Source organism: Mercenaria mercenaria, chromosome 10 (genome assembly GCF_021730395.1).
Source record: "Mercenaria mercenaria strain notata chromosome 10, MADL_Memer_1, whole genome shotgun sequence".
NCBI classification, from domain to species: Eukaryota; Metazoa; Mollusca; class Bivalvia; order Venerida; family Veneridae; genus Mercenaria; species Mercenaria mercenaria.
The window spans coordinates 38917624-38942633 of NC_069370.1; the positions used below are offsets into that span (position 1 = coordinate 38917624).

Here is a 25010-nt window from a genome sequence, read left to right on the forward strand (position 1 = left end):
AGCACGCGCTAAAAGAGATGAAAAATCTGTAATCCCCTGTTCATATAGTAAAAATATTCGTGATAGTTATTATGAATAACCTTTACACTACATTAGTGTCACTTTATCCTAAATCTTTTCTAAAAGACTTTTTTTCTATGGTGTGCTTGTTTTATTCTTAGGTTTTCCACTTTTTATTTTAAAAATCTGACATTTATTAAATCAGTCAGTCAGTCCCTTTTGAGAAACATTGAGAAGTCATAATTCGCACATACTTTATTGCACAATGACTGGCTAGGGGGCAAATAGGCCATACTTCCAATTAACAGGCTCTGGTGTCATAAAAAGATACCTTTTACATTGTCAAGTATGTTTGCTAGTTTGTTTTTCTGTTCATCTTTCATCAATGTGTGACAATATGTTTTTCAAATGTTCATTACATAGCAAAATTAATTTTAAAAAGTTAAATATGATTAATAATAATAATAAAAAACGCATTTCACATCCATTTATAATAACTGAAAATGAAATTGTCAAGTTTGTAAGTACTTTTAAAATTTTTTTTTCCTGCTTTCTATTTTTTAAGATAATAGTAGTTTCATGTACATGTATGTTATGCTCGCCTAATATACATGATTTTGTGTATTTATATTTGTTTTTATGTCTCAGTTTCTTTAATGTAAAATATAAAGAAAATAATATAGTGTTGATCATATTTTCATATACTATGCCAAAGAAGTATAAAACACTTTTTTATAGCTCTTTGACTTTGCAAAATAAAAGAATAAATAACGTAGTGTCTTCTTTTTTCCGTTCCGTATTTTACATTATTGAAAAACAGAATTAAACCAAGATGATGACTATATTTGCTGTTGTTGTTTTATTGGTACTTAAAATTGGTGTAAAATAATTCACCCTTCCCACTACGTTTTTACAGGAGATCTCTAATCTATAATCCTTGTTTTTTTTATGATCGGCACCTCCCGTGATACGATAAGCGGAGATAGCCGAACCATAACGATCTAAAAAATATCCGATAGTGATCGATATTTAGCTAGACGGTCGAAAGGAGACAAAAAGGTATAGCGTTGATCTCAATAAACAAGGAAAGATAATAGAATCGATTTTTGCCCAATTCTTCAGTATGCGAAAACTTTTCCGCACGTTTTTGAAATTTAGTCAACATAGCAGAATCATACGTCCTAATGAAATCTATTTTTAGTACTATAAGACAACATGCAGCGACCAATCAGATTTGTTAACGTTACTTCTAAAAAAATGTAAAAATTATGTCCAGTGTTGTTGTATTTTCTGGTCCTTTTGGATCATTGAGTACATTTGTACATTCAAATCTTAGTGTGATATATTACTGAGTTTTGCTTTAGCCTGTGCAAGAGGTAGTGAGGGATGTTTCAAAATGTCTCACATTATTGAACACTAAACCGAGACTACTGTCATATTGCTTGATTGCGTTCTGAGCTTCCAGATATGTATCTAGACGTTATACAAGTGATGAATGCTCAATTTCTCTTCATTCAGACATATTATTGAGTCGGGTAAGAATTACTGCGGCATAAATGTGTAGTGGGCCTTTAACCTAACTAAAATTTTACAGCTACCTGCTCGAAGTTCTCCACTTTGAATCAACCCTGACGTCGGTCATTCACTTGAAAGTGAAATATTTCAACACAACGTTTACTAGCGCTTGGACAAATCAGGCTGAACAAGAGAAACAAATAATCAGTATAACCTCACAAGTGAAGTTTGAGGAGCAGGTACTAGTTCTTTTTTTTTCCTCATTACCCCTTTCCCGCTAAATTTCTGTCTTTCAATTTGGACAGCACCATTAACTGTTAAATGGTGCTTACCAAAACAGATACTGACTGGATGGCGAACAATGCACATCTTGATTAGACCAGGGTAATCCTAAACCTAACCTGTAGACAGTATAATATACAAATTACGCTAAATGCGTACGGACATTTGCGTATTTTGTCGTGCTCTCCGATTGATAATCATACCCCGACATGCGCAGAAGACCGCTCCAGGTCTGCAATGAGCAACATCGCTAGTTGATTGCTAGATCGCATCTTATGCTTCCAAAGGATCCGCTTATATAATTTATTAACTACCTCAACATCAGTCTTAAGTTAAAGTATACTGTTTGGCGGCTGTAGAAAGTCTACCCGCACTTGGATTTAGTATTGCTATTTTCTGGTCCTTAATGATCATGAAGACCATTTATTTTTACTTCAAGTGTAACAGAACTCCACAGAAACTGGTGCCGAATGTGAATGTATGTTGGGGTGGTAGGGATGTAGGAGCTGATGGAAATCTTGTACATTTCGTTGCGAACAGACTCGGTCAAACAGAGCCTGCTATTGTTTTTCTTGCGTTCGATGCTTCCAATGGATCTTTTTTATAGGATTTTTATATTATTTATTGTATGTAAAACAAAGATCCAATTCATAATGACTGAACATCTTTTTGTGTTGACATAGCAGTCGGCAGGACTTCGCCTGTTTTATTCTCTCAATCCAGAGGCGCATCATCTTTCAAAACATACTAAATAACGTTTCAAAATGTGTCAATGTAGGAAATAGAGTTTGAGGCGTTTTCAAGCCAGGCAGAAGTCGGTGAGAATCAAACTATAGAAGTGAACACAACCGGACAGTTTCGATTTGGAATGTACGGAGCGTATACAGGTAATTCTCTTTTCTAAATTAGAATGTTGTAACTTTTATAACTTCATTGAACCGAGAATTTTGGTGCTTCTAGTGTATGTTCTTATGTATTCAATTTTAAATTCATATCACATCAGGGGTATTGAAATTATGCAGAGCAAGGAAAAGAATAAAGTTGGTTTATGTGGTTCCTAAACCAAAGTTTGTCGTTGTACTTTAATATTTTTAACTTGCAGCACGACAGAAGTTTTCGTAAAACTAATATTTTCAGAAAATGAAGTAAAATGAATGGATTATCTCTCAAAGTCTGTAAGAATTATATTCATTAAGACTGTTGACTGCCGCGTTGACTGATTATTCATTTCCTACAAAATTAACTTGGACGTAATTGCATATATTGTAAGTATATTTTACAATGCAGAAACCGGCTTACCTTATACCTTACCTTACCTTATTGCCTGGATATTCAGGAACCTTCTCAGATCGAGCATTTACCACAATGATTTAAAGTATTTTGAAGACTCATCTAGAGCTACTCTTCAAATAGAATCATTGTGTCTTGCATAATATATCTATTGTATGTTGATTGACATACCGGAGTAGTAACAGGCTCTGATTCAATTTGAATCCACATAAATTGCTTACAAATGCACAACAATGTTGATTCTGATCAATAACATTCTACAATACTTAGGATTTAGATTTTATAGCAGCTGAAGAAGACCTTCGCGTTGAAAAGGTTTGTACGTCAGGAAATTGTTTTCCTGGTAAAATCTTTTTATCCTGTACAAGTATACAAGTTTAAAAATGAAATATCTGCTCAAGCAGTGTGTGCAAATTTTACGCCACTTACTGACAGCACAAATTCCGCATATATATATATTAATATCAGCAAATTATCGTTAGCTTAGTACGATAAAATATTCTTTTAAAAGAGCGCTGATATCATGTTTTTTGTTTGTTTTGAAGCTCATAAGCACGGGTGAGCAGTAGGCCTACTGGTAAATATATAGGGACATGTACCAGTCCAAGCCTGTAATTAAAAGACTCGGATGCTCGGATGAGATTTACCAATGGGGTAACCTCAAAATGGAAACGGGGCCTAGAGTTGTGATGCATTTTGAACCAACCGCTTTGGTCGGACCGCTCCCCCCTTTTATAACATCGGTCATAAACTTCTTGGACCAATGGAACTTAACTGAAATAAAAGCTTTCTGTTACCTTAGTCTCTATAGTTCTTTTGAGAGAAAAATAATTGCAATCCATTGTCTTCTTTTTAAGCTTATTTCACGACTCTAGAATAAACTGGTGTTACAACTTGTACCAAGTTCTGATAGTTTAGTCTAACTGCGGGTACATTTTAATCTTGCTGTCATTTTTTGCATTTATGAGTATTTTGCTGGTTGCAGTCGATAACCACAGCCAGGTATTAAGATAGCTAAAACTTTCGATATTACAGAGTCCCATTCAAAATATTCTTTACAGATGGCATAAATATATGCCTTAGATTTATATTTACACTTCGCATGACCTCTTATTTAACTTAGTACAATAAAACAATTTGTCACTAATTTCCGCGATCGAGGAAGTATGAAATTGTGTTAAGAGGTTAAATAGGGGTTCAGTATAGGTCGCTTAACGCTTATTCGGCCATTTGTAACAAGTTTTAGCACAGGAGCTTGATATTCAGTCGGAAAATAGAATAGAACCATGAATTCTCCAAAAATGACCCCCCTCTCAGGCCTCTGTATAAAAATGGGAGTCATTTTTTTTAAGATACATGATTCCATTTGATTTTGTTCTTGTGTTTTTAGCCAAAATTGTTATATGTATATATATATCAATGTTATCATTTTATATCAGGGCCTCTAACTACAAACATGAATGCAGATGCTATTAAGGCTGCGATTAATGCCATGCCTATATTTGGAAGTGGGGAGTCTGTCAATGTCATTAGAATGCAAGTTGCAACCCCAACATACCAGATAGTATTTGACTCAAAACGAGGTAATTGATAATTTTTGTTAAATAGATCTGAGAAAAACATATTGTCTCAAATTCATATATAAAAGTTAAATGAACCATTACTTTATCAGGACTTTTCATCCTTTCAAAACTTCACCTGTCACGTAGGGTGAGCTTTTGTGATCGTCCGTCGTCCGTCCATCGTCGTCCGTTCACAGTTTCCTTGTAAACACGATAGAGACCACATTTTGTATTTGAGCACACAACTTGCAGGGTTTATTTTTTCTGTTTTGGGAACATAGCCTATACCCCCAATATTGGGAATTTTGACGCGTAAATGTTCCAAATTGGGAAATATTTAGTCCCATAGGATATATTAAGGATGTGTTTAAGTACTTTCTCATACGTGTACTTGTTTCACATTGTACAACCTCTTTAAGATACTGCCATTACAAAATTGTCCATAATTTAGACAATGTTTGTGCAGTTTTGATGATTTTTTTTTCAGAATGTAGATTGGGAATTTTTGTAATAATTTTGGGAAAAATACATACTTTTTGGCATTGGGAATATAGCCCAATAACAGCTATAAAAACGGCCGAAAAAAACCCTGACTTGTATGGGCATAATATCTCGGTTCCTTTCAAAAACTATAGCCAGATCCCATCATGGGTTCCAGAGTATGGCCCCTTAAAGGGCTATGATTTGCCATTTTTGGCTTGTGAATATGATAGACACCACATGTTGGAATCAACTTTGATTAAACTTGCACACAACTTGTATTGGAATATATCTCAGTTCCTTTCAAAAACTAGCCAGATCCCATCATGGGTATCAGAGTTACGGTCCCTTAAAGGGCCAAAATTTGCTGTTTTTGGCTTGTGAACATGATAGAGACAACATTATGCATTCATCTTTAATCAAACGTGCACACAACTTGTATTGGCATAATATCTCGTTTCCTTTCTAAGACTGGCTAGATCCCGTCATGGGTTCCAGAGTTATGGTCCCTTAAAGGGCCAAAATTTGCTATTTTGGCTTTTGCAGCCATATAGAGACTTCATTTATGGTTTAAATTGATACAAACTTGTAAAATATCTTCAACAACGATAAATTTTGGATTCCATGATGAATCTTTCAGATCCAGTCATAGGTTCCAGAGTTACAGCCCCTGATTGACCCATAAAAGAGCCAAAATTTTTGTAATTTTTACCTTGGGAACACGATAGAAGTGACATTTTACATTTGATTTTAACCACACTTACACACAACTTAAGTCACAATAAGATCTGGGTTCCTTTTGAAATCCTCCTAGATTCCATCATGGGTTCTAGAGTTCCGTCGTCTGTAAACTTTTACTTTAAACGACATCTCCTCATAAACCGCTAGGCCAATTTCATCCAAACTTTACAGGAATGTTCCTTGGGTGAAGCTCTACAAAATTTTTTCAAAGAATTGAATTCCATGCAGAACTCTGGTTGCCATGGCAACCAAAAGCCATGGCAACCAAAAGGAAAAGCTTTAAAAATCTAGAGCTTAGATATTTGGTGTGAAGCATTGCCTAGTAGACCTCTACCAAGTTTGTTCAAAATTGCCCGAGGGGTCATATGATTTTACAATGGAAACTCTTAAAAAATCTTCTTCTCAAAAACCAGAAGCCCTAGAGCTAAGATATTTGACATGTAGCATTGCCTAGTGGACCTCTACTAAATTTGTTCAAATCATGACCACGGGGTCAAAATTGACCCCGCCCCAGGGTTCACTTGATTTTACATAGATTTTTATGGGAAAATCTTCAAATTTAAAAAAAAAAATAAACCAAAAGGCCTAGAGCTTAGATATTTGACATGTAGCATTGCCTAGTGGACCTCTACAAAATTTGTTCAAATCTTGCCCCCAGGGGTCAAAATTGGCCCCGCCCCAGGGAGAATCTTCAAAATTTTTCTAAAAATAAACCAGAAGGCCTAGAGCTTAGATATTTAACATGTAGCATTGCCTAGTAGACCTCTACAAAATTTGTTCAAATCATGACTTTGACCCCGTCTTAGGGGTCACTTGATTTTACATAGGAAAATCTTCAAAAAATTTCTAAAAATAAACCAGAAGGCCTAGATCTTAGATATTTGACATGTAGCATTGCCTAGTAGACTTCCACAAAATTTGTTCAAATCATGACCCTCGGGGTCAAATTGACCCCGCCCCATGGGGTTACTTGATTGTACATAGAAAAATCTTCAAAATTTTCTAAAAATAAACCAGAAGGCCTAGAGCTTAGATATTTGACAAGTAGCATTGCCTAGTGGACCTCTACAAAATTTGTTCAAATCTTGACCCATCAGGGTCAAATTGACCCAGCCCCAGGGGTTACTTGATTGTATATAGAGAAATCTTCATAAATTTGCTAAAAATAAACCAGAAGGCCTAGATCTTAGATATTTGATATGTAATATTGCCTAGTAGACTTCTACAAACTTTGTTCAAATCATACCCCCGGGGTAAAATTGACCCAGTCCCAGCGGTAACTTAATTGTACATCGGAAAATCTTCCAAAAAATTTCTAAAAATCATCAGTTTGACATTTGAAACATGTAGCTCATATTACTCAGGTGAGCGATCCAGGGTCATCATGACCCTCTTGTCTAAAATAAAGGTAGACACATCTTGCACATATGGATGGAAATTATGAGTCTCATTATATAACCTTTTTGTTCATTCAATATCTGGACAAGAATTTCTCTTAGGACCTTGAAACTTCATAGGTATGTTGGTCTTGATGTGTACATGAACCCTAATGATTTTGATGTCACTGGGTCAGAGGTCAAGGTCACAGGGACCTGAACATTGAAAATGGTTTCTGCTCAATATTTGGACAAGTATTTCACCTAGGACCTTGAAACTTCATAGGTTTGTTGGTCTTGACATGTACATGAAACCGATTGATTTCAGGGTCACTGAGTCAAAGGTCAAGGTCGCAGGAAACTGAACATTGAAAATGGTTTCCACTCAATATCTGGACAAGTATTTGGGTCATTGGGTCAAAGGTCTATGTCAGAGGGACTTGAACATTGAAAATGGTTTCTGCTCAATATCTGGACAATTATTTCACCTAGGACCTTGAAACTTCATATGTATGTTGGTCTTGATGTGTACATGACCCCTATTGATTTCGGGGCCACTGAGTCAAAGGTCAAGGTCAAAAGGACATGAACATTGAAAATGGTTTCAGCTCAATATCTGGACAAGTATTTCATCTAGGACCTTGAAACTTCATACTATGTTGGTCTTTATGTGTACATGATCCCTAGTGATTTCAGGGTCACTTGGTCAGATGTAAAGGTAACAGGGACTTGAACATTGAAAATGGTTTCTGCTCAATATCTGGACAAGTATTTCATCTAGGACCTTGAAACTTCATGCGTATTTGGTCTTGATGTGTACCCGACCAATATTGATTTCAGGGTCAAAGGTCAAGGTCACAGGGATATAAACATTGAAAATGGTGTTTTTCTTACTTTCATTTTGTACACCGATTTATTTCTTTAATTTCATTTTCTACCTGTCCATTTCTTTTTTCCCTTTTTACTTCAGTAGTGTTTTTTAATTTGAAGGTTATTTATTGTATATGCCTTTATTAGAACTTAACTCATTATCATGTTATTCAGATATCCCGGCAGAAATGCTGTCAGGCGTTAGCTGCTTGTTCAACAGTATTTCAGTTATGTAATCACAGGTAGTTAACGTAACCAGTGTTCCTGGATCCTGTACCAGTACAAACCTGTTCTTCGCATGTAACTAGGGCTGTCATCGATAGAAACGATATCGATGTATCAACGATATTTTTTTGTCGATCGATTATCGATTCCCATTTTCAAAAATCGATATTTTACAGAGAGAAAAAACTATCCAGATAAACACTCAGACCCTCAAAAACAATTAAGCTTACAAAGTTGTAAATTTAGATAAATGCAAAAGAGAAGTGAAGGCAAAATAAAAATGAAAGATTTTATTAATTTTTATTTGTTTCTTTTATTTTCATAAATACAAATACAACACAATCAAACAGTAATATGAAAAGTAGGCAATAAAACTAAAAATAGCATTTACAGGAAGGTATAAAGTATGCATATGAACAAATAGGTTGTTAATCTAACTTAATAATCGATATATCGATGTATCATCGATATTTGTCTTCTGATATATCGGTATCGTCGATATGCCTAAGACCCAATCAATGACAGCCCTACATGTAACTGCCAACTTCCCCACATAAATCAGAGGTGGTGGACGAATGATGTCAGGCACAATGTCTTTTATCAAATTGTCATGAAGAACATACATAGAACTCACTACCCTTTCTCACGATCTGTAGATTGGCGCTCTCACTACCCAGAACTACAAGTGCGTTGGTCCTCCACCAAGATTTTTCAAATCTTACACTTTGGATAATATTGGCCCTGTGACCCATGGGGTCATTTGTCTTGTCTAAAACCTCTAAGGCTAAAGCGTAGATATTTGGCACATTGCATTGTGTGGAGGTCCTTTGCCAAAAAATCATGTACCTAGATGATCAATATAGGGCCATCATGGCCCTTGTATTTGAAATTATAAGTCACTAATCAAAATTTATCATCAACATTTTGGCCACACACCATAAAAAGAATCATGTTAACTGTCTTAGACTGTTTAAGAGTGCTTATATACTTTGTAATTTGTTCCCTTTGTTCTTGATTGATTTATTTGCAGGCGACTACCCAGACTTTCAGGTAGTTAAAGTCGAAAATAATCCACCAGTGACATACAGAGTTACACAAAACACAGCTGGAATACCAGACCTTGATATGGCGGCTCTATTATTTGCCGGAGTTTTCTCTGACCCATTTTCTGTTTCGAATCTTGATGCTTCCAAAGTAAGTGCAAAATGGCTTTGACAAATCCATAACTTTGTACAGACTCTTTCAAACTGCTAATGTGCCTCTGTAAATCCGCAGTACTGATTACAAGTGAAGAAAACATTTAATAAGCATTTAACCAGCATAGTTTTACATTTGTTATGCTTCAGTTTGTTTTTAGCTCACCTGAGCCAAAAGCTCATTATAAGCTTTTTTGACCGCTCATTGCCCATAGTGCGTCGTGCGTCCATCAATTTTTTCTAAAAATATCTTCTTGAAAACCACTGGACAGAATTACATCAAACTTCACAGGAATGATCCTTGGGTGGTCCCCTTTCAAAATTGTTCAAAGAATTTAATTCCATGCAGAACTCTGGTTGCCATGGCAACCAAAAGAGCAAAAACTTTAAAAATCTTGTCTGAAACTGCAAGGCCTATTCGTTTTATATAAGATGGACTTATTAAAATATCACTGTCGTCTGTCCATGCGTCTGTGTGTGTCTGGTAAATTCATGTCTGGGCTGTAACTCTTTCATCCATAAAGGGATTTTGAAATAACTTGGCATAAACGTTCACCATAATGAGACAACATGTCTTGCGCAAGACACAGACACCTAGCTCCAAAGTCAAGGTCGCACTTAGAGATCAAAGATGAACATGGTCTGTTTTGTGTTCGGTCCATAACTTTGTCATCACTATAGGGATTTATTATAATTACCTGATAACCCCAAGTGATTAGGGGTCACCTGACTGTGACCTTGACCTACTGAATTACTTTCTTGTTTTAAGCTCACCTGAACAATGCTCAGGTGAGTTATTGTATCCGCTCAATGTCCGGCGTCCATCTGTCTGTCATCTGTCTGTGGTCTATCAACATTAAGCTTGTGTATGCGATAGAGGCTGTATTTTTCAATTGATCTTCATGAAATTTGGTCAGAATGATTGCCTTGATGAAATCTAGGGCAGGTTTGAATATGGGTCATCTAGGGTCAAAAACTAGGTCACTAGGTCAAATCAAAGAAAAACTTTGTATATATGAAAAAGACTGTATTTTTCAATTGGTCTTCATGAAATTTGGTCAGAATGATTGCCTTGATAAAATCTAGGTAGAGTTTGAATAGGTGTTATCTCAGGTCAAAAAGTAGGTCACTAGGTCAAATTAAAGAAAAACCTAGTGTATGCAATTGAGGCTTTTTTGTGCCTCCCCCACCCCCAATCCCCCTCCCCCATGAGTGGTTGGGGCATATAGATCTGGTCTTGTCCGTGCGTGCGTCCTTCCAAAGTTCGTGACGCACCTAGCTCGAAAAGTATTTGATAAAAATTGATGAAACCTTGCATGAGTCTTTATCATGATATGAACTTGCGCACATCCTATTTTTCGTTTGGGTCCGCCCCCTATTTTTAGAGTTATGGCCCCTGAAATAGTAAAAGATGCACATTTTTACCTTGTGCCATGCCTAGCTCAAAAAGTATTTGATATAGATTCATGAAACCTTGCATGAGTCTTAATCATGATATGAACTTGCACACCTCCTATTTTTCATCTGGCTCCGCCCCCTATTTTTAGAGTTATGGCCCCTGAAATAGTCAAAAATGCACGTTTTCACCTTGTGACATGCCTAGCTCAAAAAGTATTTGATATAGATTCATGAAACCTTGCATGAGTCTTAATCATGATATGAACTTGCACACCTCCTATTTTTTATCTGGCTTCGCCCTATTTTCAGGGTTATGGCCCCTGAAATAGTCAAAATTGCACATTTTCACCTTGTGACATGCCTAGCTCAAAAAGTATTTGATATAGCTTCATGAAACCTTGCATGAGTCTTAATCATGATATGAACTTGCCCACCTCCTATTTTATATTTTGGTCTGCCCCCTATTTTCAGTGTTATGACCCCTGAAATAGTCAAAAATGCACATTTTCACCTTGTGACATGCCTAGCTCAAAAAGTATTTGATATAGATTCATGAAACCTTGCATGAGTCTTAATCATGATATGAACTTGCGCACCTTCTATTTTTCATTTGGGTCTGCCCCCTATTTTTAGAGTTATGGCCCCTGAAATAGTAAAATTGCACTTTTTTACCTAATTATGTGCCTAGCTCAAAAAGTATTAGATGTAAATTCAGGAAACCTTGCTGGAGTCTTTAACGTGATGTGACCTTGCACACTTGGCATTCTTCTTGAGAATCTTTGCTCTTATTACAGAGTTATGGCCCTTGAAATAGCCAAAATAGTGGATTTTTTGTTTGTGATGCTCATAGCTCAAAAAGTATAGGGCCTAGAATAATGAATCCTATTCATAAAATGTTTGTTGAGGCTATACCCCATTAAGACTGCAAACATTTGAATTATTGCCCCTTATTTGTGACAAATGTACCAGTGGGGGGCACACCCTGTGTCCTACAGACACATCCTAGTTTTAAAATTTATCTTCATGAAATTTGGTCAGAATAATTGCCTTGATGAAATTTAGGTCGAGTTTTTATATATGGGTTATCTAGGGTCAAAAGGTAGGTCACTAGGTCAAATCAAAGGAAAACGTTGTGTATACGGTAAAAGCTGTATTTTTAAATTGATCTTCATGAAATTTAGTCGAATGATTGCCTTGATGAAATTTGGGTTAAGTTTGAATATGGGTCATCTGAGATCAAAAACTAGGTCACTAACCCAAATCAATTAAAAACCTTTTGTATGCGATAGAGGCTGTATTTTTCAATTGATCTTCATGAAATTTGGTCAGAATGATTACCTTGATGAAATCTAGGTCAAATTTGAATATGGGTCGTTTAGGATCAAAAAGTAGGTCATTAGGTCAAATCAAAGAAAAACTTTGTGTATGCAATAGAGGTTGAGCTTTTGTGATCACCCTTCGTCCGTAGAAGTATGGCCCCTTAAAGGCTTTGCAATCAACTTTAATAAAACTTGCACACAACTTGTATTGGCATAATATTTCAGTTCCTTTCGAAAACTGGCCAGATCCCATCATGGGTTCCAGAGTTATGGCCCCTTAAAGTTCCAAAATTTGCTATTTTGGCTTTTGCAGCCATATAGAGTCATTATTTATGGTTTGATTTGATACAAACTTGCAAAATATCTTCAACAACAATATATCTTGGATTCCATGATGAATCTGTCAGATCCAATCATAGGTTCTGGAGTTATTTTATATCTGATTACCTCCCTGATTTTAATCAAAATGGATTTATATCAGTAAGTACTTATAGGACTCATTTGAAATTTCAATATTGTCATTAGTTGGATTCAGACAATCAGGGTAGATAACTATGGACTGATTTTATGTCAAATTACCTCCCTTTATTTCAAATTAAAATAGGTATATCTCCGTAACTAATGAAAATACTGATCTGAAATTTCATTTATGCCATCAGATGGACTTGGACAATCAGTGAAGATACATGTTGACTGAATTTATGACAAATTATCTCCATTTATTTTGTATGTAAATGAGCAGCTTCTAATGAGATTGGTTTGAAACGTTATTTATGTCTTCGATGGTAAGAAATTTCTACTTTTACTTACTTTTCTAATATATTGTTGTAAAGGCTTGTACTCTGTATCTTCTACATGCATATACCAATACATGATGACCTCCCCTGATTTTAATAAAAATGGATTTATCTCAGTAAGTATTTATAGGACTCATTTGAAAATTCTTTATTGTCATTAGTTGGACTGAGGCAATCAGGGTAGATAACTATACACTGATTTTATGTCAAATTACCTCCCTTTGTTTCAAATTAAAATTGGTGTATCTCAGTAACCAATGAAGATACTGATTTGAAATGTCATTTATGCCATCAGATGGACTTGAACAATCAGGGTAGATAACTTTTGACTAACTTTATGACAAATTACCTCCCTTTATTTTATGTAAATGAATATACCTCAGCAGCATCTAATGAGATTGGTTTTAAATGTTATTTAAGTCTTCCAGGGTAAGGAATAGTCATGCTAGTACAAAAATGCAGCATTTGAGCCTAGGACCCTCATACTTGGTATGGAGATTGGCCCTGACTAGTATGTGACCCATAGGTCAAAAGCGACTGTTACAAGAAAATATTTATCCTGATGATATTTAAAGTGTATGCCTATGTGATCTATGTCAAAACTTGATCTTATCATTTAGAGTAATGGTACTTAGGTGAGCAATATAGGGCCATCATGGCCCTCTTGTTTAATTGATCTTCCTGAAATTAAGTCAGAATGATTGCCTTTATGAAATCCAGGTCGAGTTTGAATATGCGTCATCTTGGGTCAAAAAGTAGGTGACTAGGTCAAATCCATGGAAAATATTTGCAATCACTCTGGACATGTTATATAACAGGTGACTTTTCCATACTATTCCATGGAAAGTACCTACCTAGAAGTTTTGCATTTGTCCGTAGTTTTTACAGATACTCCAGAATATGTGCAGCTGGGTTTGTGCATGTAGATAGGGTTCGGAATAATAAATTTGCATAATTGTTATGCCCCTTTATGTATTTTTATTTATTCCATAATGATAATCAATGATAGGGAACAATTATGGGATATTGCCAATCATAACTGACTTACTGACAAAAATCAAGATACCTAGTTAATGTAAGTGAATATGTGGATGGCAGTAGTGGGCACTAACAAGCAGTGTTGTCCTGTTAAGGAGGTAGGTTACCTTGTAACCAGGGTAAATTCAAATTAGTTGAACCGCAGTGACTTTTTGTATTTCGTGTAATTTAATGTTTTAACTGCTACAATCTCAGTTCCGTTTATCTCTGTCCCTTCAAGTACAATTTTTATCCAGGTATGAAGTACATGACCCTCTTAAGGTATTTTATATAGAAAGAAGAAGGAAAATACGGATATTTAACACTTTTCAGTGTATTTTGGTTTCATTGTTACCCGTAGAAGTCTGCATAATTAATAGTTTTACTAGTATGCGCATTAGCTTTCTAATAAAAGCTTAAAATGTATATGTCGCAGGGCTCGTGTTTCCATGGTAACGCATTTTCTCTCATTTTTCAACAATTATGTATGAAAACGGGTTTTTCGACGGCTTCAGTGCCAATCTGTTATTGACCAACATGGAATATTTGGGTAATATGATTAGCAAAATACCAAGAACTTTACATAGTACTATGTTTTTCTTAAAGTTTAGAGTAACCATGGCAACAGAGATGTTTAAAATAGCTTATATGTTGCTTTTTATCGTAATTTCTTGTAAAAAAATATTATATAAAAATATCTTTCTTCTTAATGTAGCTTTAAAACATCTTATTTCTAACGTTAGTAATATTGTCGTATGAATTGCAGTTAATTTAACAGATTTCACAGCTTCAAATACTTACAGAAGTGCCCGTCGTCTGACATTTTTATTGAAAAATCGTTCTGCATGCTGCTATTATTCTCATGGATATTGTTGAAATGAAAATAAAAAGTCGAAGCTGTGTTCCTTAAATAGATCAGTGTCAACGCTTTTGAATTTTACAATTAGACATATAGGTCACGGGCTTCGTTTCCATGGTAACATCAATTTAATTCAAGACACCACAATTTTATACTGAAATTTGAACAATTTTAGAGCTTAGTTTTAGTATTTAAGTAACAAATTATCAACGGAAACTGGGCAATAGGTATAACAAATCAAACTGCCCAATTTTTATTTATAAATGACCGTAATAAGTTACCTTTCAGCCAACTATATTCCCAATCACATCAGTTACCATCATCCATTTTCTTACATTCCGCATAACATTTCAATATAATTACATAAAAGAAGCAAAATATTGATCATTTTTCAGAGCAAAAGACTAATAAAAAGTATTTCAGCAAACAATGGCTGTTTAAAAATAGTTCAAATAAAGAAAAAGCACAGAATAACGTACTTTCAAAATAAAAGTTATTAATTTTGCACGGTAACTGACACGTAACGTCATGACGTCAATGACGTCATTTTAAGGCAACAATGTTTTGAAGCGTTTCTGCAGCAATTCATTCATTATTTCTGCATTATTAAACCATTAAACATAAGATCGGAGGCAGGTTCAAGTTTTATTTCCAGAAGAATGGATATACAAACACATTTAGTTTGTTGTAAACGTCGTCGTAAATCGTCACGTTAGCTTCCGGTTGGACATGCGCACTTACAAATATCAAGGTAACCTACCTCCTTAAGATACTTAAGTGGATAACAAGCAGTTTTGTCAGTTGCCAGATAATAACTGAATAAGTAACATCTTTATGAAAAATTTCGAGATAAATAAGTGGATATGTGGTTGGCAGAAATACATGTATGCCACCATAAAAACCAGAGCTTGAGAGTGAAAATATAACTTGAGCTTGTACCTTACGTCATGTGATAAATCACATAATGAATGATATGTTGGGCAGTAGTCAAAACTATTTACCCTTAGTCCTTCATACCTAATGCAATAGTTTTTCTCAAGTTATTGAATAAGCGTATATGAGCCACACCATGAGAAAATCAACATAGAGCATTGGTGTATTCAACTCCTCATACACTTGTGAAGGAATGAATTAAAAGTTTCTCAGATCATGCACAACCTTATCTGAATATGACCATGAAGGATGGTTCAGTATTTTGGGGCATCTGTGACCTATGGACACAATTCTCTAGTTAAATGTTACCTTAGGTATTTTTATATGATCATAATTATACTTCATAACAGAATTGATCATTTTACATAATTTGTAAACACTGCAGACCTTAGTGTGGTTGTAAATCCTGTATTCCTGTTCTGTATGTATGTGTGTTTTTATTTTTTGCAAGAGATGTAATCTTCAATGATAATTCTTTTTTATTCACACTGTAATTCATGTCACTTTGGATCTTTGAAAGCTAATGTTTGGATCATTTTGATGACATTGTGCCAACTGTAATGACAGCCATTTTCTCTGTCAATCAGGTTCTTAGAATCAAATATGCTTCATTTCAGCTTGAAAGAGCCACAAGCAGTTTGTTTGAGGCAAAGTGCCCACAAGCTTTTCTACCAAGTACAGCTAAGTACATCCAAAGCTTTGAAGCAGATTCTGTACAGTATATTGGGAATAGGGTTACAGATACAGAAGCATTTTGCGGACGATATTCTTTAAAGGACCCCCGTCGTATCTTTAAGAAAGGCGATGACGAGGATGGAATATCACTGGCACAATATGGAATAGTAAATATATATATATATACATTTTTTTTTTTCATATTGTTTACCTTCTGCAATTATGTTTTTAGCTCACCAGAGCACGAAGTGCTCAAGGTGAGCTATTGTGACCGGTCATTGTCCGGTGTCCGTCGTGTATCAACATTTGCCTTTTGAACACTCTAAAGGCCACATTTGTTGCCCAATCTTTATGAAACTTGGTCAGAATGTTTGTCTTGATGATTTCTAGGTCAAGATTGACACTGGGTCATGTGGGGTTAAAAACTAGGTCAGTAGGCCAGATCAAAGGAAAAGGTTGTGAACACTCTAGAGGCCGCATTTGTGACCCAGTCTTAATGAAACTTGGTCAGGATGTTTGTCTTGATGATTTCTAGTTCAAGTTTGAACTGGGTCATGTGGGTCAAAAACTAGGTCAGTAAGCCATATCAAAGGAAAAGCTTGTGAACAATCTAGAGGTCACATTTGTGACCCGACCTTTATGAAACATGGTCAGAATGTTTGTCTTGATGATTTCTAGGTCAAGTTTTAAAATGGGTCATGTGGGGTCAAAAACTAGGTCAGTAGGGCAGATCAAAGGAAAAGCTTGTGAACACTCTAGAGGCAACATGTTTGCTAAAATCTTTATGAAACTTTGTCAGAATGTTTGTCTTGATGTTTTCTAGGTCAAGTTTTAAAATGGGTCATGTGGGATGAAAAACTAGGACGGTAGGCCAGATCAAAGGAAAACCTTGTGAATACTCCAGAGGCCATATTTGTGACCCAATCTTTATGAAACTTGGTCAGAATGTTAATCTTGATGATTTCTAGATCAAGTTTGAAACTGGGTCATGTTGGGTCAAAAACTAGGTCAGTAGGCCAGATCAAAGGAACAGCTTGTGAACACTCCAGAGGCAACATTAATTTGTAGCCCAATTTTTAGAAATCTTTGTCAGAATGTTTGTCTTGATGATTTCTAGGTCAATTTTAAAATGGGTCATGTGGGGTCAAAAACTAGGTCAGTAGGGCAGATCAAAGGAAAAGCTTGTGAACACTCTAGAGGCAACATGTTTGACCAAATCTTTATGAAACTTGGTCAGAATGTTTGTCTTGAAGATTTCTAGGTCAGGTTTTAAAATGGGTCATGTGGGGTCAAAAACTAGGACAGTAGGCCAGATCAAAGGAAAAGCTTGTGAACACTCCAGAGGCCACATTTGTGACACAATCTTTATGAAACTTGGTCAGAATGTTTGTCTTGATGATCTCTAGGTCAGGTTTGAAACTGGGTCATGTTGGATCAAAAACTAGGTCAGTAGAATACATCAAAGGAACAGCTTGTGAACACTCCAGAGGCCAAATTTTTAGAAATCTTTGTCAGAATGTTTGTCTTGATGATCTCCGAGTCAAGTTTGAAACTGGGTCATGTGGGGTCAAAAACTAGGTCAGTAGGCCGGATCAAAGGAAAAGCATGTAAACACTCTGATGGCCACATTTGTGACTCTATCTTTATGAAGCTTGTAACTCATTAGAATCAGTCAGAATGTTTTTCTTGATTATCTATAGGTCAGGTTTGAATCTGGGTCATGTTGGGTCAAAAACTAGGTCACCCAGTCAAATCAAAGGAAAAGCTTGTTAACAGTCTAGAGGCCACTGTTGTGGCTCAATCTTGATGAAACTTTGTCAGAATATTAGTCTTGATGATCTTAAGGCCTTGTTTGGATCTGGGTCATGTTGGGTCAAAAGCTAGATCAGTAGGCCAGATCAAAGGAAAAGCTTGTGAACACTCTGGAGGCCACAATTTTGACTCAATATTTATGAAATTTTGTCAGAATGTTTGTCTTGATGATTTCTAGGTTAGATTCAAATCTTGGTCATGTGGGGTCAAAAACTAGGTCAGTAGGCCAGATCAAAGGAAAAGCGTGTGAACACTCAAGGCCACAGTTGTGACCCAATATTTATGAAACTTGGTCAGAATGTTTGTCTTGATGATTTCTAGGTCAAATTCGAAACTGAGTCATATGGGGTCAAAAACTAGGTCAATAGGCCAGATCAAAGGAAAAGCTTGTGAACACTCTGGAGGCCACAGTTGTCTTTTTGAAACTTGGTCAGAATGTTTGTCTTGATGAACCCTAGGTCCAGTTTTGATCTGGGTCATTTGGGGTCAAAAACTAGGTCACATGGTCAAATCAAAGGAAAAGTTTGTGAACACTATATGAAACTTGGTAAGAATGTTTGTCTTGATGATCTTTAGGTTAAGTTCAAAACTGGGTCATTTGGGGTCAAAAGCTAGGTCTGTAGTCCAGATAAACTCTGGTGAGCCATATAGGGCCATCATGGCTCTCTTGTTTTATTAGTGGTATATAGGAGTATAATCTTGCAGTCAGTTCATTAGAAAAATCTTTGAATGGAATGGACTTAAGGATGTACGATCAAATTTTTTCTAACGTTAAGAATTTTTTCATACTTTGTGAGCCTGAAGAACATTAGTCTACAAGACAAACAAGAGAAGAAAAAGCATAGGTCACCAAACTCGTTTTAATTTTATAGTGCGTTTCTACACCCACTATTTAAGCATTTCTGAAATTTTGTAAAAATTGAAATAATGGTGGTACTTTACAAAACATATAATATCCCATTTAATGTTACAGGGATTTCATGTCTTACAGATTAATATAAATACAAGGTGATGTCAGTATTATATAAGCATAAATGTCACTAACAAATCTCTTTCATTTTTATATGCCCGTTTGAAAAACGGGACGTATTATGGGAACGCCCCTGGCGGGCGGGCGGGCGGCGTCAACAGACCTTGTCCGGAGCATTTCTTCTACATGCATGGAGGGATTTTGATGAAACTTGGCACAGTTGTTCACCATCATGAGACAGAGTGTCATGCGCAAGAACCAGGTCCCTAGGTCTAAGGTCAAGGTCACACTTAGAGGTTAAAGGTCAAATTCAAGAATGACTTTGTCCGGAGCATATCTTCTTCATGCATGGAGGGATTTTGATGAAACTTGGCACAGTTGTTCATTATCATGAGACGGAGTGTCATGCGCAAAAACCAGGTCCCTAGGTCTAAGGTCAAGGTCACACTTAGAGGTCAAAGGATACAAGAATAAAAAATTCAAGAATGACTTTGTCCGGAGCATATCTTCTTCATGCATGGAAGGATTTTGATGTAGCTTGGCACAGTTGTTCACCATAATGAGAGGGAGTGTCATGCGCAAGAACCAGGTCCCTAGGTCTAAGGTCAAGGTCACACTTAGAGGTCAAAGGATACAAGAATGAAAACTTTGTCCGGAGCATATCTTCTTCATGCATGGAAGGATTTTGATGTAGCTTGGCACAGTTGTTCACCATAATGAGAGGGAGTGTCATGCGCAAGAACCAGGTCCCTAGGTCTAAGGTCAAGGTCACACTTAGAGGTCAAAGGATACAAGAATGAAAACTTTGTCCGGAGCATATCTTCTTCATGCATGAAAGGACTTTGATGTAGCTTGGCACAATTGTTCACCATCATGAGACGGAGTGTCATGCTTAAGAACCAGGTCCCTAGGGGTTAGGTCAAGGTCACACTTAGAGGTCAAGGATACAAGAATGAAAACTTTGTCTGGAGCATTTCTTCTTCATGCATTGAGGGATTTTGATACAACTTGGCACAAATGTTCACAAGCACGAGACGTAGTGTCATGCGCAAAAACCAGGTCCCTAGGTCTAAGGTCAAGGTCACACTTAGAGGCCAAAGGTCAGATACAAGAATGACATTGTCCGGAGCATTTCTTCTTCATGCATGGAGGGATTTTGATGTAACTTGGCACACTTGTACACCATCATGAGATGGAGTGTCATGCACTGGTCCCTTCTTTTGAATTACTTCCCTTTGCTGTTACTATAAATAGCTTATATTGTAACTTTTTCATTACAAGTCGTAGGGAAAAATCGAGACCACTTTTCTGTAGTACAACATGCATGTCACATCCAATTCTGAGGTGTATTTTTAGCTATCTCTACCTGGTAAGGATTTTTGTATGGACTTGTAATTACTATAAATAACTTACATTGTAACTTTTTTATAATTGACCCTAGGGAAAAACCAAGACCACTTTTCTGTGGTACAACATTGATGTTACTTTCAAATTTTGGGTGTATTTTAAGGTATCTCTACCTGTTAAGGATTTTTTTTTGTGGACTTAGAAAAATAAAAGAAATACAATAATTTCTAAAAAAAACATTGTAAACAACTAGAAAATTAAAATTCCATTTGCAAATACAGGTGCTAGTGTAAAAAAATTTGCTGTGACTGGCGTATATTGTGACATTCTGGCACTCTTGTTACATGTTGACATAATTACCCCACCCACTTTATTTTCAATAGAAAAATGTATTTAGGTCTACAAAAAAAATTCTGAGGGTAAGATTTTAAAAATATTTTGCAGCTTTAATGACACACAAAAATGCTTTAAAATGGAAAGAAAAAAAGTAGGGGTCACTAGCATCTGAGAGATTTATTAAGAAAAACCTGTCAAAAACTAGTGAATTTTGGTATTTTATGTTCTTTTTTATTTAATTTAAATTTTCTAGATAAAATAAAGTGATATCTTGAAAATTTTTATTTCAGTTATAGCTTATTATTATATGTATCAGTAAGGAAAATATCAACACCAAACCTGATCTACTTTCATAGATATTTGAAATTACCTACCCCTACCCTGTTGTAAAACTTACGTCAATTTTAGGCAAATGTCAGCCAAAAATAAGGGTGAAAATTTTTTTTTCGCAAAAAGCAGAATCAGTTTGCTTAAATGGTGCTTTGTTATGCCCCCGAAGGGAGGCATATAGTTTTTGAACCGTCTGTCTGTCCACAATTTTTGTGTCCGGTCCATATCTTTGTCATCCATGGATGGATTTTCAAATAACTTGGCATGAATGTGTACCACAGTAAGACGACATGTCGCGCGCAAGACCCAGGTCCGTAGCTAAAAGGTCAAGGTCACACTTAGACGTTAAAGGTCATTTTTCATGATAGTGCATTGATGGGCGTGTCCGGTCCATATCTTTGTCATCCATGGATGGATTTTCAAATAACTTGGCATGAATGTGTACCACAGTAAGACGACATGTTGCGTGCAAGACCCAGGTCCGTAGCTCAAAGGTCAAGGTCACACTTAGATGTTAAAGGTCATTTTTTATGATAGTGCATTGATGGGCGTGTCCGGTCCATATGTTTGTCATTCATGCATGGATTTTAAAATTATTGGGCATGAATGTGTACCACAGTAAGACGACATGTTGCGCGCAAGATTCAGGTCCGTAGCTCGAAGGTCAAGGTCACACTTAGACGTTAAAGGTCATATTTCATGATAGTGCATTGATGGGCGTGTCATGTTCATATCTTTGTCATTCATGCATGAATTTTAAAATAACTACGCATGAATGTGTGGCACAGTAAGACGACGTGTCACGCGCAAGACCCAGGTCCTTAGCCCTTACAGAAGCAAGCCTCTGTGGCGTACATGCTGCGTATTTGCTGTGTATATGCCGCGAACACAGTAGTATGCCAGAGGAGTACATTTTACATACACCGCATGCCGCGTACATGTCGCGTACTATCTCGACGAGTACACAGCATGTACGCAGGAGGTCACTAGTACACTTCAAGTACGCAGCACAGACTCTGAAAATTTAAGGAGTACACTGCATGTACGCAGGAGGGACTTGTACAAGAAAATAGTACACTGCATGTACACTGCAGATACTTCGAAATTTATAACACTTATATTTAGTTGCATTAAAGTTGTTTCCCCTTGATGCAGTTACGCCATTTTCTTCAGATGTTTACCAAATTACATGCTACAAAAACTGATTTATTTCATTGAAAAGTGGATGAAGAAAAGCATACTAATTTATTTGATAACATCAATCTACATTATTTTGGTAAGGGTAAATACTTATTGATGCATGTCACTTATCTTTTTTCTGTTTTTTTCTGTCCAAATGATCAGCATTTGCTTAAGAAAGTTGGTGGGGTAAGGAATTTACATTATCACAGCAGTTTCGCCACAAGAGTACACAGCATGTATGCAGCAGGAGTACACAGCATGTACGCCGCAGGACTCGGGCCAGGAGTACACAGAATGTACGCCGCAGGAGTACCCAGCATGTACGCCGCAGGAGTACACAGCATGTACGCCGCAGGGGTAGTACACCGCAGGCTCATTTGCATGTGAAAAGTGTATGTGCCGCGTACATGCAGCGTACTATTTCCCGCATACTTAATTCCTCCAGCGTACATCCTGTGTACTATGTAGTCCACAGCATGTACGCAGCAAGTAGTACGCGGCAGAGCTCATTTGCATGTCAAAAGTGTACTACAAACGTACTATCGGTGTATGTGCGGTGTATATCCTGCGTACTATTTAAAGCCCTTGATTTCAGTACACATCATGTACGCATCATATACGCTGTATGTACACAGCAAGAGTACGCAGCAGGCCTTTTTCTTCTGTAAGGGAGGTCAAAGGTCCTAAACTCTAACATCGGCCATAACTATTCATTCAAAGTGCCATCGGGAGGATGTGTCATCCTTTGGAGACAGCTCTTGTTAGCCATATTTTAATACTTTAGCATTAATTTTCGGCAAAACTTTTGTTGGAAAGCAATATTTGAAGAAACATTTTTCAAAATGGCGGATATCCTAAAAAAACGCTCGTACATCCTTAACTGTTTTAAAGGCACCAACCATAGGGCAACAGAGTGTAACGTAGTGGCCTGTGTACCTGAAGTTTATCTTTAAAATACAACACCATTATGACAGTTCTAACACTTTTAGCTCACCTATCAAATAGTGACAGGGTGAGCTTTTGTGATCACCCTTCATCCATCGTCTGTCGTCCGTCCACAATTTCTTATCTGCACAATAGTGGTTTCATTTATGACTTTATTTTAACCAAACTTGCACACAACTTGTATCACCACAAGATCTAAGCAATGTTCAGGTGGGTTTTGCGATCGCTCAGTATGGTTTGATTTGATACACCTTGATTTTACCTTGTAGTGACTATTTATATTTGATTTTAACCACACTTACACACAACTTAAGTCACAATTATTATTATTATTATACCAGATTTATATAGCGCCCTTTTCATGATCAATTTCACATTCAAAGGTGCTTTACATAGTTCAAATGCAGCCACACAGGGCGCATAATTCATCCTCTACTAGTACAGACACAGAGCGATCTGACCAGAGGGACAGAGTGAGACAAAGCCCCCAAAACAGAGAGATCAGAAATCAGATACAGGCTTGTCCGGCTAACTTAGCCTAGCTGGTTGCAAATAGACAGCCTGGTTCTTTAACATGCCCAGTGTATAGCACTGATACACGCAAGGATTGCCTGGGTTCCTGACCAGTACATCTCTAGTTGGGTTGGAAACACTGAAAATCGTTTCTGAAAATTCCCGAGTAGCTGCCGGGGAACGAACCCCCGACCTCAGGATTGGAAGGCCAGTGTGCAAACCACTGAGCTATCCATCTACCAATTAGATCTTAATTCCTTCAAAAACCGGAGATTCCTTCAAGGGTTCTGGAGCTACTGTCCCTGAAAGGGTAAAAATTTTCTAGTTTGGCCCTTTCAGCCATATAGAGGTTTCATTTTATGGTTTGATTTGATATATACTTGCACAGAATGATTATTTTGATGATTTCTAGGTCTGGATTGAAATTGGCACATTTTGGGTAGGTCATCAGGTCAAATCAAAGAAAAAGTTAGTTAACAACCTAGAGGCCACATTCATGAAACATGGTCAGAATGTTTATCTTGATGATTTCTAGGCCATATTCTAAACTGGATTATATCGGGTCAAAATCTAGGTCACCCAGTCAAATCAAAGGAAAAACTTGTTAACAATCTTGAGGCCACATTTATGATCCTGTCTTCATGAAACTTGGTCAGAATGTTTATCCTGATGATTCCTAGGCTAAGTTCAAAATTGGGTCACATTGGGTCAAAAACTAGGTCACTTGGTCAAATCAAAGGAAAAGCTTGTTAACACTCTTGTTCATCTTTTGTGCATGAAACTTGGTCAGAATGTTTTTGTACATGAAATATTAGATGATTTTTTATCTGGGTCATGTAGGGTTAAAAGTAAGGTCACCAGGTCAAATCAAAGAATAAGCTTGTTTACACACCAGAGGTTACGTTTTTAGGTTCAATCTTAATGAAAATTGGTCAGAATATTTGTCTCCATGAAATCACTAGGTAAAACATGTTTACACTGTTATTGCTTGTTACTCAGGTGAGCAACTTAGGGCCATCTTGGCCCTCTTGTTTAGCATT

General features: G+C 36.6%; 1 protein-coding gene across 2 annotated transcripts in view; it reads left to right on the forward strand.

The window, feature by feature from the left end:
- LOC123561853 (fibrocystin-L-like) overlaps nucleotides 1-25010 on the forward strand; it is a 168570-nt gene that overhangs the window by 23935 nt on the left and 119625 nt on the right. For both annotated transcript variants that reach the window (XM_045354507.2, XM_045354508.2), the window contains exons 14-18: nucleotides 1595-1754; nucleotides 2576-2684; nucleotides 4527-4670; nucleotides 9372-9535; nucleotides 16478-16702. In XM_045354507.2, coding sequence (XP_045210442.2) covers nucleotides 1595-1754; nucleotides 2576-2684; nucleotides 4527-4670; nucleotides 9372-9535; nucleotides 16478-16702 — 802 coding nt within the window. The remainder of the gene's footprint in view (nucleotides 1-1594; nucleotides 1755-2575; nucleotides 2685-4526; nucleotides 4671-9371; nucleotides 9536-16477; nucleotides 16703-25010) is intronic.